At 38.2% G+C, this 15,810-nt stretch overlaps 1 protein-coding gene across 1 annotated transcript in view; it reads left to right on the top strand.

Annotated features, from left to right (window-relative positions):
- The window catches only part of LOC146398751 (uncharacterized), a 40,216-nt gene that overhangs the window by 5,780 nt on the left and 18,626 nt on the right, over positions 1-15,810 (top strand). Inside the window, exons 2-3 of the mRNA XM_084980967.1 lie at positions 1,341-2,045; positions 14,170-14,342. Coding sequence (XP_084837093.1) covers positions 1,341-2,045; positions 14,170-14,187 — 723 coding nt within the window. The 3' untranslated portion in view covers positions 14,188-14,342. The remainder of the gene's footprint in view (positions 1-1,340; positions 2,046-14,169; positions 14,343-15,810) is intronic.

Raw genomic sequence — 15,810 nt, 5'->3', positions numbered from 1 at the left:
ATTTATAAGATGCCCAGAACAGAGGATGGAATCTGGTATCCCCAGGGATTCAGTCGTAATGGAGTATCAGGAAAAGAAGAGGCCTCCCTGTAACCAAGAGTGACTTCTTCACTATTTCCCATCCAGCCCAGAGAGTGGTGAATAAAACCCTCCCTCAGGCATCTATGTGGTAGATTTGGAGGTAAAGTGGCATGGATGTCAGGCAGGACATCTTTCAGGAAGATCTAAAACCAATCTCTTTTTTAGCAGGGCTGTTGATGTAACCATCAGGCTTAAGAGCTGATGTTGCTATAACGAGAGACCAGGATTAAATTTCTTTGTTAAAAAATATTCATATCATCCTGAAAATTTCAATATCCATGATGACTACCTATCAAAAGTCACACAACTCAATACCAAAAACTCACAGACAATTCAATTTTTTAAAAAATGGGCAGCAGGTTTGAAAAACATGTTTCCAAGAAGACATATGGTGAGGCCAGCAGGTGCAGGAAAAGGTGTTCAACATCACTCACCATGAGGGAAAATGCAAGTCACAACTACAACGAGATACTATTTCACACTTGTCGGAATGGCTATTACCAAAAAGCCAACAAATAGCCAGTAGTGGGGATGTGGAGAAAAAGGAACCCTTGTTTCTGTTAGCGGGAATGTAAATTGGTGTAGCCACTGTGGAAACCGTAATGGAGATTCCTCAAAAATTAAAAAAAAAAAAAGAAAGAACTACCAAATGATCCACCAATTCCACTTATGCGTATTTATTCAAACAAAACAAAAACACCTCAGAAAGATATATGCACCCCACCCTGTGCTTTTCAGCATTATTTCTAATAGTCAAGCTAGGGAAACAATCTAAGTGACCATCTATATGTGAATGCCTAGAGAAAAATGCACATATGTATATACACACGCACACACATAATATAACTGATTATATTGTGTACATTATGTATGCATAATACATAATCTAATATAGTAACATGTATCTTACACATATTAGAATATTACTCGGCCATGAAAAAGAACGAGATCTTTCCACTTGAAATAACCGGGACATATGGCTGGGCCCTGAGGGGCATCAGGCTTAGTTAAAAACTGAGATACAGAGAACAGGTGGGTGCCTTCGAGAGGGAAGGGGCACAAAGCAGGTGACGCGAGTGGGCAAGCCCAAGGCTGCAAGGCTACCGCAGGGCGTGGTGCCCGCAGTTCCCAACGCCGCCCCGCGCAGGCGACAGCTGCCGCGTGAAGAGACCTGCAAAGGCCACAGGGAAACAACGTGCAGCTCTCCGGGGACGCAGCTACCCCTGCGGTGACCTTTCGCGACCTACGTACACCAGCAGCAAGTCGTCCCGCTGCGCACCCGGAGCTACGAGACGGGGTCGGTCAACTGCGCGTCCGCAGAACAAGACAACCCTCGGCGCTTTCCTACCTCGGGCGGCCTCAGCGTCGGGCTGCGGGCCCTTCTCAGGCGGCTGGCGGAGGGCGCTGGTCTTCGGAAGGAACCACGGAACACGCCTTCGGCCAGCGTCTCATCCGAGTTGAGGAGCAGCACGTCCAAGAGCAGCCGAGCCGCACTCGCTGCTCCTCCTCCACCACCGCCTTCTCCGCCGCGGGCCTCGCCCTTTAGCGGCGCGTCGGGGTCGTCGACCCGGCGTGACCCCCGCGGGGGCTGCTGGGAGAGGAGCCACGCGCCTGCGCAGGGCCCAGCCAGCCTGCGGCCCGGGCGGCCGAGGGGCCTCTGTGTCGCGGCTCTGGGCGCCCCGTCTGCCCAGCCTGAGGAGGGTCTTTGCCCCCAAGCCCTGTTAGGCGGGTTCCCAGAAGGGGGTGCTCAGCTTTGGGTCTGTCGCCGCCGGAAGTCACGGCTCTGGGCGGCCGCCCGCCCCCGTCCGGTGATGTCCAAGAGGAAGGTGACCCGCAGCAGGAGAGGTCGGCCCGAGGCCCGCGAACGTCGGCGGGGCGCCCGGCCTGTTCTCGCTACGGTCAGCCAGGTCCTCCGCGGCAACGGTGTGAGCTGGAAGATGCTACCCAGTTCTCCGGATTTAGAGGTAGTGCCGCCACTTCGTTCTTTTTCTCATATTCTTTAGAGGCGTGTGTGTATGTGCGTGTGAGTGTGTGTGTGTGTGTGTGTGTGTGTTTGCCTTTTCGGGGGCTGTTCCCGCGGCATATGGAGGTTCCCAGGCTAGGGGCTGAATCGGAGCTGTAGTCTCCCGCCTACACCAGAGCCACAGCAACGCGGGATCCGAGCCGCATCTGCAACCTACACCACAGCTCACGGCAACACCGGATCCTTAACCCACTGAGCAAGGGCAGGGACCGAACCCGCAACCTCATGGTTCCTGGTTGGATTCGTTAACCACTGCGCGACGACGGGAACTCTGACTGCATATATTCTTAAATTTCTCTAACTGAAAACAAAACAAAGCAAAAAATACTCCACTATCTCCCTTTAGAAAGGACATCCCAAATGGTCTGTGGCAATTAAATTTAAGGTACAAGTAGAAATAATTATCCCCAGAGCCTAATAGGTAGCCTGGACGAACACTGAGTGGTTTGGATCCCCTGGGCTAGTTTCCTCTAGCAGTAAACCATTTTATTTTGGTTTCGCAAGATTCATTAGGTTGTGTAAGCAGGCTCTATGTGTGCATGGGGGCATCCAGGAGCAACTATGCCGCAGGGATCAAGGAAAGACTATGTACCTTGGAAACCTACCTTCCCAACCAGCTGCAAAGCACAGTAGTTATCGATGATAAACCAGGCCGTGGACCTGCTGGTAAAGTTCGTATTCCAGGTGTCAACAGTCTTCTGGGGTCCAAGGCAGCAGTAGATGTGTGTGGAAAGGTAGGATAAACAATTGAATTTACTCATTTAAGAAGAAAAATACTGTGCTAACCATATGTTTATGTAAGCAGTCTCACATTTTTCACTTCCTAAAATTAAATAATGAAATGATTCCATTGGCACGTTGACCCAAATACAGTTTTCATTGTTTTTTTTCTCTAGTAAGTTATATGCATTGTTCTTAAGATAATTACGTGATATAAAGAAAACAGGACTGATAGTTTCTCACCAGCTCCCTGCACATGTCCCTAAATTCCCACATTTAGATGTGTTCCTAAAGTCACCCATCGCTTTCTTCGGTGTGCCGCACAAATGCTCATTTTCACTGAAAGCTGTAATATGAAAAAGTTAGGAAACATTATTCCAACATCTCCTCCACACCTTCCCTTCGTAGCTGGGCTTTTAAGAGGAGACTCTGGATGATGAGGCATTCACTTCACCACCTGCGGTTCAATACTAGGCCTCCATGAATTTTCCTTTGTAACCATTACTTCATCACAAAGTGATTTGCCCTCATCAAACATCTTCCGGGGCCACTGCGGCAGACCATTCTTAGACTTGACGTATGTGGTCTCTCCTCCGCTTTTGGCACCATTTACTACTCCTGCCTGTTTCAGAATTTATAGCCTTGCCTTGTGTGACACCATTTTTAACCCCTAGCCCTCTGGCTGTTCCTTATCCCCCTCCATCATGGACTTCTTTTCTTCCGTCTACCCTTGACTGATGGGGTCTGGGGTTTCCCTTCAGTCTTCCTGTTTTCTGCTACCTGCTCATATCTCAGTATCACTTCTGTGCTCATGATTGTATGTGCTCTCTCTCCAACCCAGACTCCTGTCTTGAGTTCCAGACTGTGAAAACTGAGTCCTTTTTGACGTGGTAACCTGGGTAGGTACCATCAGCTCAAAGTGTGGGAAAGAGAATGTGGCATCTTTTCTCTCTGATTAAATATTCTCCTATTGTGCATCTTCTCTGACAGTCAGTCCCAAACCTCAGATCCCCCTTGACTCTTTATCTCCTTTACCTTTTATATTCAGATTCATCCAGGTGAGCAATTCTACTTCCTCTGGTCTCCTACAGAATAATCATTTTGCTTTTGATCAGGCAATAGTTTCCTCTTGCTAAGCCTTGGGATCTGTTTGTCATATTGCTGCACAGATGTGCTTTATACAGCTCAAAAGGTGTCATATAGCTTCTCATATTTCTTCCTGAAATATTCTGTTTATCCAGCCGCCTAAACATAGTATATAGTATCTTTTAAAGACTAATGATAAGAGTCTTTAATCCCCAATATGAATGATGTATCCTCAAAATTTATGTCATAGACATGTGAAACTACTGGAAGATAAGCAAATGTGTAACTCTGAAGTCTCTGGGCTGTCACTCAGCCTGGAATGACCTTAGTAATTACCCCTCATTCTTAGATTTATCTAGTTATCTCCTCTGCTATAAAACTTTGATTTAGAAGTCACCTTTTGTGACTTGTTGAAATAAAGCTTTCAGTATTCACAAAACATTTCTTCTTTGTATCCCTGATGCATTCTTGATCATTCTGCATTGTATGCATTTATTTCCATTAGTTTCTTGAAGTTAAGAATTTTTGCATTCCACATAGGTATTTTTAGTGAAAGCATAAGACATAAAAAAACAATAAAGTATTATTTATTGAAAAAATGAAATTAACCTGTTCCAGCTAGATTCTAATACATCACTTAATCAAGTGATCTTCCTTTGGCTGCTTTTTGCTGATGTTCTCACTCTTTGACTTTTGTCATTGTATTACTTTCTGTCATCATAATATGAAGAATACATTTGAAATAACACTGAAGCATAAATGTATTAGAAAATGAGATAAAACATCAATTAAAATACGTTTTAACATACGGAATTCTAGATTTTGTTCATTTTAATATATTATTATTACATTTATGCAGTGGCAAGTCTTGGATTTATTTCAAAATTGTCTTAAATTTGGTACTAGATAACATAGCTCAAATTTCATAGCTCTAGGGAAACTTTTTAAAAATTACAATGGTTATTTATTGAAGATTTCTCAATGGAATAACAAATGCTTAAAAATAGTCATTGCATAAGAGGGAGACAAGCTGCTCACTTTGCTAAAGGTAATTAGCAAATTTGCATCTTTCTTTGTGCATATTGTGCCAGGAGAAAATGCTTATAAGGCTCTTTCACTTACCTGAATATTTTAATGTGCACTCAATTGTGCATGGTAATGTAGCTGTGGCTTCCTTATAATAATAAGGACTATAATAATAACAGTGAATAACATATATATGTATACATTTAATATAACAAACTCAGTACCTCATTAGGAACATGATTTCAGCTAAATACATAGCATCTAAATTACAGTTATCATATTATTAAGCAACTGCAGTACGACATTTTCAGCAACAGTTGTTCATAGCAATGAAGAAAAATAAATGCTTTCTAGTGAAATTTCACATGGGCCATAAAGTAAAACAAGAAAAAGCATGTGGTTAACGTATATCATACATCAGTATGTATTTCAGAAAAAAATATAAATTCCAAATTTTCACCATATGTTCCTTATAGGACAGTAAAATTTTATAATCTAGACTAGGTTGATTAATACTGAATTAACATTTGATCTTTGGAGCTCTCTGCAGTAAAAACCAGAGAAGATAATAAGTCTGTAAATGCACTTTGTTTTGACAATACATTTTGGTGTCAGGCTTTAAAAAGACTGTTCTGTTGCAGTGTGTATGTATACACATGAACATATACACGTTTATACACACAATCTAAATATATATGAACATTGTTTTGATCTATTTTAATCATAATTTAAAGACATGATTTTGAGGATAAATGCATCAGATATACCCATTTAAGTGCATGCGGAATTAACTTATTTTTACCACATATTAGTTAAATATTGAGTTTATCTAGGTTAAAAAAATGGATTGAAATCTGTAAGATTACCAACACTAGAAACTTAAACCTCAGAAGAGTTTGATTGCAGCTATACGTTAGTTTTTAATTTTAAAAACAAATTTCAAGACGAGCCTACACTGAGAAGACCGATAGCTTGAGTCTCCCATCCTCAGCTTATACACCACAAGTATCTACTTTTAGTATCTTTTTTTATGTTCTCCTGGTGAATTATCTCCTCATATTTTTGATATACATTTCATGATAATCCTCAACTATTTAAAAAATAAACACAAAAGCTAACTCTTAACTTTTTCTTTGGTACAAGTTTCTTTTTTTCTTTTTTTTTTTTTTGTCTTTTTGCCGTTTCTTGGGCCGCTCCCACGGCATATGGAGGTTCCCAGGCTAGGGGTCGAATCGGAGCTGTAGCCACCAGCCTACGCCAGAGCCACAGCAACGTGGGATCCGAGCCGCGTCTGCGACCTACACCACAGCTCAGGGCAACGCCGGGTCCTTAACCCACTGAGCAAGGCCAGGGATCGAACCCGCAACCTCATGGTTCCTAGTCGGATTCGTTTTGCCACGACGGGAACTCCAAGTTTCTTTAGTAGTAGTCTTGGGGATAAATAAACAAGGATATCCAAGTCATTCTATCCATCTACCTATCTCTTTATCTATTTGCGAATATAGAAACTATATTATCTATTATTTACCTAGAACTTTGACAGTTTCCTCAAAGTCATTGAAAGAGTCAGCACATACTGACTTATTTATGAGTTTAATTAATTAAAATACATAGCTTATAAGCTAAAGACTAAAAATTCTAAAGATAATAAGTTCTGGAATTTAAATATACCATATACAGTCCATAACCGCGTAGTGAGGATAAGAAGGGAAAGGGGAAGAAAAATACACCAAGCTGATGGGGAAAATGAAACTAGAAAGAAGCATAACAAATAATTGTTAAATGAGAACAGTTTCTATAAAATTATTTGCATAAGATTAACTCATGAACTCATAAAGACTGGTCCTCAAATTGCTTTAAAACGTTAAAGTCATAGCAAAGTTATTTTTCAGAATTGTCAAAAAATACAAAAAACAGACAATCGAGTTTTAGAATGGTGAAACTACTCTGTTTTATGCTATAATGGTGGATACATTTCATCATGTGTTTGTCAAAACCCTCGGAATCTGCAACACCGAGAATGAATCCTGTGAGCTATGGGCTCTGGGTGATTAGGATGTGTGGGGTGTAGGTCCATCTGTTGTAACAAATGTAGCATCTGGAGGGAAGGTTGGTTTTGGGGTAGGCTCTACATGTGTGGGGCAGGGGATATAAGGGAAATCTCTGTACCTTTTTCTCAATTTTACTCTGAACAAAACCCATTTGTAAAAAATACATCTGTTTAAAAAATTTTAAGTTAGAAAATGTAAAAAAAAAAAAAATGAAAACTTGCATACCATCCAAGTAAATGCAAATAGAAGGGATAAGGACAAGTGATAATAGTACAAAATTTTGTTAGATCTGCAAACGAAGGAGTGATCCCTTTATGAATAAACATGGTGCAGTTTGTATCGCAGCTATAACTGTTAGACACCTCCATGCGCAGCTGACACAGAGGCAAAGACATGGAAAACAGAGCCCTTCACATAAAACACTACTAGTGGGGTATGTTAAACAAAATGGGAATACTCAGGTACTAAAAAACAATTGTATGTCCATTTAGGAACACAGAGAGAAGACAGAAACCTTAAAATGTGCATGTCAAAAATCTCCAAACAGTGGGGCAAAAAAGGCTGCTTCTCTTATTATAAGCATACATGGCCTCTTTTCTAAAATTTATTTTGGGAGTTCCCATTGTGGCTCAGCAGTAATGAACCCAACTAGTATCCAGGAGGATGCGGGTTTGATTCCTAGCCTCCAGGATCCTGCATTGCCCTGAGCTGTGGTGTAAGTCACAGATGCGGCTTAATCCCAGGTTGCCGTGGCTGTAGTGTAGGCCACCAGCTGCAGCACTGATCTGACCCCTAGCCTGGGACCCTCCATATGCAGTGGGTGTGGCCCTAGAAAAAAACAAAATTGGAAATAGTAAGTTGGATTTTAAAAGCGCCCTTCAGGAGTTCCCGTCATGGCGCAGTGGTTAACGAATCCGACTGGGAACCATGAGGTTGCGGGTTCGGTCCCTGCCCCTTGCTCAGTGGGTTAACGATCCGGCGTTGCTGTGAGCTGTGGTGTAGGTTGTAGACGCGGCTCTGATCCCGCGTTGCTGTGGCTCTGGCGTAGGCCGGTGGCTACAACTCCGATTCAGCCCCTAGCCTGGGAACCTCCATAGGCCGTGGGAGCGGCCCAAGAAATAGCAACAACAACAACAAAAAGACAAAAGACAAAAAATAAATAAATAAATAAATAGAAGCGTCCTTCAAAAAATGCATACCAGACAATAGCCAGAAACAAATTGTTTAAATTTTGCAAAATAAAAGGGAGAAACTTACATGAGGTGAGAAAAGAATAATTTACAAAAATAAAAATATTTTAAATTATTTTATAGAAACTTAAAAGAATTCAAAGGTATGGAATAGAAGTTGCATAAGGGACTAATGTATAATATGTAAGCTATAATAAAGTTGGAAGTAAAGTGAGTAAATTTGGACTTTCATTTTTAAAAGCTTATTAAATACTACTGTTCATTTGGAAAAAAATGTAAGAGCAGATGCCTGATTTATATATTCATGCATCTGATAGATATTTCTATCATGTATTGTGTTCCAGGCAGAATAGTAGTTATTAAGAACATAGTGGTGAACAAAACAGATAAGATAAAGACAAAAGCATGATATAAGGACAAGTTTAATAAGTGCTTATGTTCTTCCTAGGTTGTAAAGTACTATGTCAGGAACACGGAATATCCAGCATTTAGTAGAATGTGTTAATGTACTAGGTTTTAAATTTGTATGTACTGATTGTAAGAATAAGTGCAAGTATAATGATAGAGTAGCATTTACAAGTGATAGTGGTAAAAGAAAAATGTTACATAGGGTATATCAGAAAAAAAATTGAAATTGGTGAAATATGGTATGTGGGAGAGGTAGGACGAGTAGGCAGATTTATCCATATAAAAGTATGGGGTCTATTTAAGATACTATTTCAAATTATCCATACAATTATATAATGCACTTTTTATCCTTTTGCCCTCCTGTTTCCTGACTTCTCAGTCATGAAAAACTATTAGAACTAAATATTTAAGAAGTACTTGAAACCTTGTAAATTTTTTTTGGCATCAGTGGATGCTTGCAGAGTGTTAAAATAAGGTGATTTGACTTGAAAATTCTTATCAGCCCTTAAATCAGGATGTAATCTCTGGAGAACCTTGGGACAGAGTTTAAATGAGCTTTTAAAAAGTTGAGGGAAGAAGAGCATACACACATGCAACACATACAAGGTCACTTCTCTCAACCTTAGAAAAATCTTTGGAGGTTGCATAACGATGTCTATTATAACATGAACAATAGTTAAAAAGGCACTTTTGATCCCAGGTGGCTTCTTTTGTAAAGGGGATTCCATTGTCTTATTCTGTATTAATTATGCTCTGATTTGCTTGCTACTTAGAAGATATGCTTTTTATTCTGTAGAACTTCTGTGCTTGAAATTGAACTTTAAAAAAAAATCTGATCTTCAAATATGTTTGAATTGAAATAAAACTTTAAAATGAGAAACTGATTACGTAAAGAATGCTGATATTCGAGACTGCAGTTACATTACTACAATATTTGATTAGTGTAGTTAAAATGTATTTGATATTTGATTAGTGGGCTTAAATCTAAGTCTTTGTTTCCCAGACTGCCACTTACTGGGTTTATACTAAATAGGACCTTATTTTCTGTGCTTGCTTATGAAACTGCCTATAATCTGTTAATATTGCTTGGTTCTAAGGGAATGTCTTTGGGTTCGTTGTAAGATAGAGCTTGAAGCAAAACTTAGTGTTGATGTTTTCTTTATTGTGTGATGTAATTCCAACACAGGAGAAAGGGAGAAAGGAAGTAGAGAATGCTAGAAAGCAAGTAGAAGGTTTCATGAGCTTTTAGTTATTGACGCAGGCTGGTTCTGAGTCTGTAATTGAAAATTTTCATCTAGCTTCTCTACCACCTATCATAGAATTCCCTTGTTTTTAACCAGTAACTTGGCTCCTTTGCGTTGCCTGAGTGGTTTTGCCTTGGTGGATTATGGTTACTGTAATTGTTATTGACAGTTATTACTGAATATGGCCTGCAAAGTGATGGCCCCAGGAATCTCCTATATTCCGGACATATTACCTTTGCAACATTTTGTATTTAAAACCCTTGATCCATATTGCAATTCAGGATGAATGCCCCAGCTAATAAGATAACTCCATCTACCTATTGATAATTGGAGCTCCAAGCAGCCAGATGGTACTTAAAACTTCCAAGCAGTGTCCTCTGTCCCTTGTCAGAAATACTCACTTCTAGGAAACTGGACTCCTAAACCAGCATGACCTAATGTTGTTGAAATGAGAGTCCCAAATGGAGCAATGGCTGTGTGAGGGATGGGTTCTTTTCCTTTGATACTTAAATAGTCTCTCCACGCATAGGCTGTTGGCAGCTCTGTGCATATTTTGCATTCTTGATGGCAGTGCCCCAGCCCTGCATAGTGACATTTCGAGGGTACTACCCTAGCTCAGTCTTGAGTCGATTGTTCTGTTAATCTATCATGTTCTATAAATGAATCCTGTGTCATGAAGTGACTCCTATACTTTAATTAGTCTAAAATATTTTGGTCATAGCCCATTTACTTTATACTTGCCTCACTATATTTTTTTAATGTGAAACTCATTCTCAAATGGGTTTGTTACTTGGTCTCCTCCCTCTTCTAGTCCTTTCATTCCAACAAAAGAATAATCTTGCGAAGCTCTCAGAACCTTTTTTACCAGTTTACCAAAATAAAAGGGGGGGGGGGTTGCACTGTTCCATTTTGTAAGAGGTTGGAGTTTGCTCTGAATCAATGAGTTCATAGTTTGGAAACTAGATTTTAAAATTCAACAAATAATTATTTTTGTCTACCCTAGAAATAAATTAGGTATTTTTAGTTCTTGTTCTTGCTATTCCAAAAATGATTAATATGATTTCTGTTTCTTCTACTTACCCTCACTCACATATTTTATCACATCTGCTTGGACTAGCTAGGAAATTGAGTTTAATACTCTGGCTAAAAATATTACCCTTCCCAATATTTTATTTTAATTAGAATCAAATCCTTAAATTAGAAGTGATGAAGTAATGAGAATGAACTAATTGGGGGACTTAATATTTGTGTTTCTTAGCACATTTAAATAAATCTTCGCTTGACTTAGTTTTCTTCTAATGCATACAAGTAAATTCCAATCTTTATGTTCCAAAACATTTTACAGATTCAGTCTAAATTAAAGTAGCTGATATGTTTTGTATCATAAATAGCTAATAGATTTCTAAAACAGATAAGAAAATAGTATGTGCCCCAAAATGCATTTTCTTATCTATTATGCAAAGTAGTTATGAACTTAGTTTTATAAATATTAAGAAATTCTAATTGCATATCAGTAGCCATAGGGAATATTATGTTTCTTTTTCAGTATCTTATATTCTAAATAAAGCAATGCCAGAAATCATTCCACTTTTATTTAATTACTTTAAACTTTTCTCCTAAGATGTGTGAAGTTCGAGAATTAAAAGAGGTATTTGGAAAAGTTCTGGGAAAAATATATTCATAAGAAATGAATTTAGAAATCTGTTGATAATATAAGACAATAACTGTTAATTTAAGAGAAACATCTTTGAAGCAACCAGTTGAAACCAACATTGTTTCTAGAAATGTCATTAAAGTGTTTATAACTTGCATACATTATGGTGAAATAATATATGATTTTTCTGTATTATTTAAGTAGGTGCATAAAGTTTAATGATGTTGGAATAAACATAGGATAAATATTTCCTAGTTATATGTTGTTTTTATTGTATTTTCAACCAAATCTTCCTGTTTTTTACACTTAACTTGGAAGTAATTGTGCATGGCCATTATGAAAAAGGAAACGTACTGAAGATTCCAATGAAAAACATAATCACACAAATGTTACAATACAAATTCTTGTAAGTTACAGAAAAATGAGACTAAAGGAAAGCTCATAAGTGCTAGTTGTGAACTAGACTTTATTGAAGCATTGTTGTCCTTATGGAAGGGAAGTCAGTTTGCCTCTGTGCTGGGCTGATGCGTCTGGGGCTAAGAGGATTCACCCCAGCCTTTGGGTGAATCCACATGACTAATAGACACTTAGATAAAGCCACCTTGACAAGAACATCCTAACTGCATGCGGTAAATCAATGGTATTGACTTCAATTACCTCTGATTTCTGCCTTGAGATGAGCAACTTAGAGATCCGGCTCCCGTCAGCCATTAAATATGATTTCATGGCCCCTTGCTCGCCCCATTTCTCATGATTCCCACTGAAGAATCGTGATTCCACTGATGCCTTAGCAAACTGTATTAGCTTAGTTACTACTATGGAAGGTAGAAAACAAATACCTCAAGGACATACTGGACTTATGTGATGGAGGCTTACATGGACTAAGCAGAGTCCGGCTACATGCTTGATCGCATCTGCCTTCTCTGTATCTTTCTAAAATACATAGTTCAGGAAGCTTGGGACAAGTGAACGTTCCTTCTATGATTCAAGGTTGTTCTGGTGTAAACTGGTTTGACACATAATGGACGTAGCCTGTGTTTAGAGTTACAGTTCTCCTCAGTCACTTGCAGATGCTAATGAATGAAAGCGAAAAACCAAATCCTGCCCCCAGGCTGATGTTGTTAAGCACACGTTATTTTGTAGCAAGCTGGTATAAAACACTACATGTATTGTATTGCAGAAGCTTGGTTTTAAAATATGCTCTTTCAAGTGCTCTGATCAAAACTTACTAAATAATGATTCATTCTAAGAAGAGGAAAAGTATTATAGAGGCAGAATTCTCTAATTCTTAGGATCAATATCAGGCCACCAATACTTAGATCTGTTGGTTGGTCATAGAAATAAGTAGTCATCAAGCCTTGGGTTTAATGCCTAATGTTGCATGCTACATGGTGTGCAAGATGCTTCAGGTCTGGTCATTCAGGGATATGGGAGATTTCTAAATATTGTAAACAAATCACCTGTACTCCTAATTTCAACAAAAATGTCTTGCTTTTATGACCCCGACAAGCCACTAATTTTAGCCTTGGATATGTACTTATAATGCTAACCATATTAGCAAACCTTCTAAAAGCAAATAAAACACAGCCATAGCACATCAAGTAGTCACAGCTGAAGTGTTCCTAGAAAGTTGGTAGACTCCACAGGAACAGACACTGACCTAACACATACATGGTGGCATCATGGTGGCACATCCTCCAATAAGACATATTTTGTTACTGAATATTTATTCACTTGTCATTTGCCCAGAATGAAGCACAAATGGAAAACTGTTTATCTTCCTTTACTTTGCCTACGTGAGACAAAACAGTCATGAGGAATGAACACTGAGTATTAGTAAACAAATTTCAAACACAGGATGGAATGTATTTGGAGAAAGCGTCTATTCTAGGTATGCTGAGTTTGGAAAAGAGCTTCTTCCATTTCTTATTTCAGAAAGAGGTAACTATGAAGCTGGGCAGTTAAAATTAAGTGTGTATGACTTACCTAGGACTGGAGGTAAAGTATTAGAGGCCTCTGAAGTAAAGAGAAGTTTTGTAAGGGAGCCACAGATAGTTTCTCCTTGGAAAGAGTGTTTTTCTCTGTATTTCTATTAAAGGCCAAGGCAAAAGCCACATTGAAGGCAGCAGGGAAATTGACATTTTTGAGACATAGGCATGAAAAATACTGAGTTTCTTTGTATGTGATTAGCCGGACTTATCAGTTTAGTGAAACAGTCAAGCATTTAGATTCCAAGAGCTTTTAATAAATCCAAAGTGCATGACTATAAGGGCCAATGTTTTGTATCCTCACAGAAATTAAGGATGGCTTTGGTTATCTCCAGGAATCATAGCAGGAGTAGAAAAAGAAAACAGCCTCACTAAGACAATGCTACTGATTGATCTCTTCATATTTATAAATTAATATAAATTTATATATGTATATGTGTTTATAATGCATTGTATGTGTAAACATGTACTTAAGTACTATTACCAGGGGCTCTGGAGTCCTGATGACCTGACCTTGCTAATGACTAGACTGTATATTTTACTCAAGCACAATACATAGACCCTGTGAGCTCCATTTCCACTTAAGTAACAGTCAGGAGACAAAGACACAGGCTGTAAGGTCACCCAGGTTCTAATACTCCGATTTTTTTTTTATCTTTAAGACTAAATATTATTTTAAAACTTTGTACTTTTTGCAGATGCTCCTCAATTGCTGACACTCAGCAAAAGAAAGCTTGGAAGGCTGGGACTCCTTGATAGCTTTGAAAGCACTTGCTTCTTCAAGAGCTTTGTTTGCAGAACTTACAGCAGGAAACTGTTGCCCTTTGGGGTCCTGCCTTAAAGCAGGATAAGACTTGGCTGCTCAGAGAAGGTAGGAAAACAAAATGTGGAGGTATATGACTTTTCTTATTAAACACTGATCATATCCTCAATGCCATGTAATTTTTGTATAATAGTAATACTTTAAAGTGACTCTCTTCTTAATGCCTACACTGTATGTCTCGTTTGTATGGGTATGCATTTGCAGTTTATGAGATTATATATATTAAAATTCTCATTAATATTCTGGATCATTAAGGAGTAAAAACAAAGGAGAAATTCACGAAATAAGTAACATCTTAAGGGAGGTCATGGGATGTCTTGGTAGTTGTCTGCGGAGTCTCAGGTTTTATGAAATGGTGAACTGAATGGACTAGGCTGTGGAAGACCTAGTAGTGTCACTTATTCCTTTGCCCCTGTAACTAACATAATTTCAGCCCTTCCTTTACTGCTGTGTGCATGTGAAATAAGAACGAGGCTGAATTCATGGGAGAGCTTGTGCTGTGGTATTCTTGATCACAGGATGATACGTTAATAGACATAGATGCTTGGCACATTGAAATTACCCTCTTGTCCACAGAGTATATTTCTACAATCTCAGCAGGATATAATAATTTCATAAGAAATTAAATGAAAGTGGAAATTAAATGGACATTTAAAGTATCAAGCAACTGTGATTCAGAACACAATCATTCATTTATATTCCATTTAAAATTATAATGTGTAATTTAATAATCCATGATTTATAAATATATATTTTAATAATTTATAATATTAAAAAGGACATGGAGCTTTTTAAATTTTGTAATTAAGCATACACATATAAATTTTAAAGACTTACTCTTGTCAATTTGCTATGACATTGTTCTAATATAATCCAGACATGATTATCACAACTATTAGTTTTTTTTAGCTATAAGTTAGAAGGTTCTTTCTTTCCTTTTTATCCCAAATTATTTTATTGGTTCAGAAATCACTTTACAATTGATGTTTTGGAGGTAAATATATAGTTTGTTATGTAAGGGAAAAATTTATCTACTTGAAGATAAGTCATTTGCAATTTTAACTATGTTGCTAAAATATTTGATGGATTTCAATCTATAAAACCAACCATTAACACAGTGAAATAAATTTTCATTTTTATTGTTAACAGGAAAGGGTAAATTACAAATTACTGTGCATATTGTTATTGAGTTTTGTTACAAATATTTTATGCACATACATATGCACAAACCAAGAAACAATTACAGTAATACTTCTGCTTTTAATTTAGTTAAAACTTATTATGTGCATTCTAGTTTTCATTTATTATATAACATATTTTAAAAGGAATAATTATTAAAATCACGAGGTCAAATATAAAAGTTAAAATGTCATATTTAAACACTAGAAGAGAACTAACTAGTGAATTGCTTTTTTTATTTTTTATTTGTTTTTGTCTTTTTGCCGTTTTCTTGGGCTGCTCCCACGGCATATGGAGGTTCCCAGGCTAGGGGTCGAATCGGAGCTGTAGCCTCCTG

The sequence above is a fragment of the Sus scrofa genome, chromosome 10 (genome assembly GCF_054392235.1).
Source record: "Sus scrofa isolate SSC_HxYL_T2T_F1_AM1 chromosome 10, Sscrofa_HxYL_maternal_Yorkshire_Landrace_v2.0, whole genome shotgun sequence".
NCBI lineage: Eukaryota > Metazoa > Chordata > Mammalia > Artiodactyla > Suidae > Sus > Sus scrofa.
Note: the sequence above shows the minus strand (reverse complement) of the source record. Positions and strands in the feature narration are given on the sequence as shown.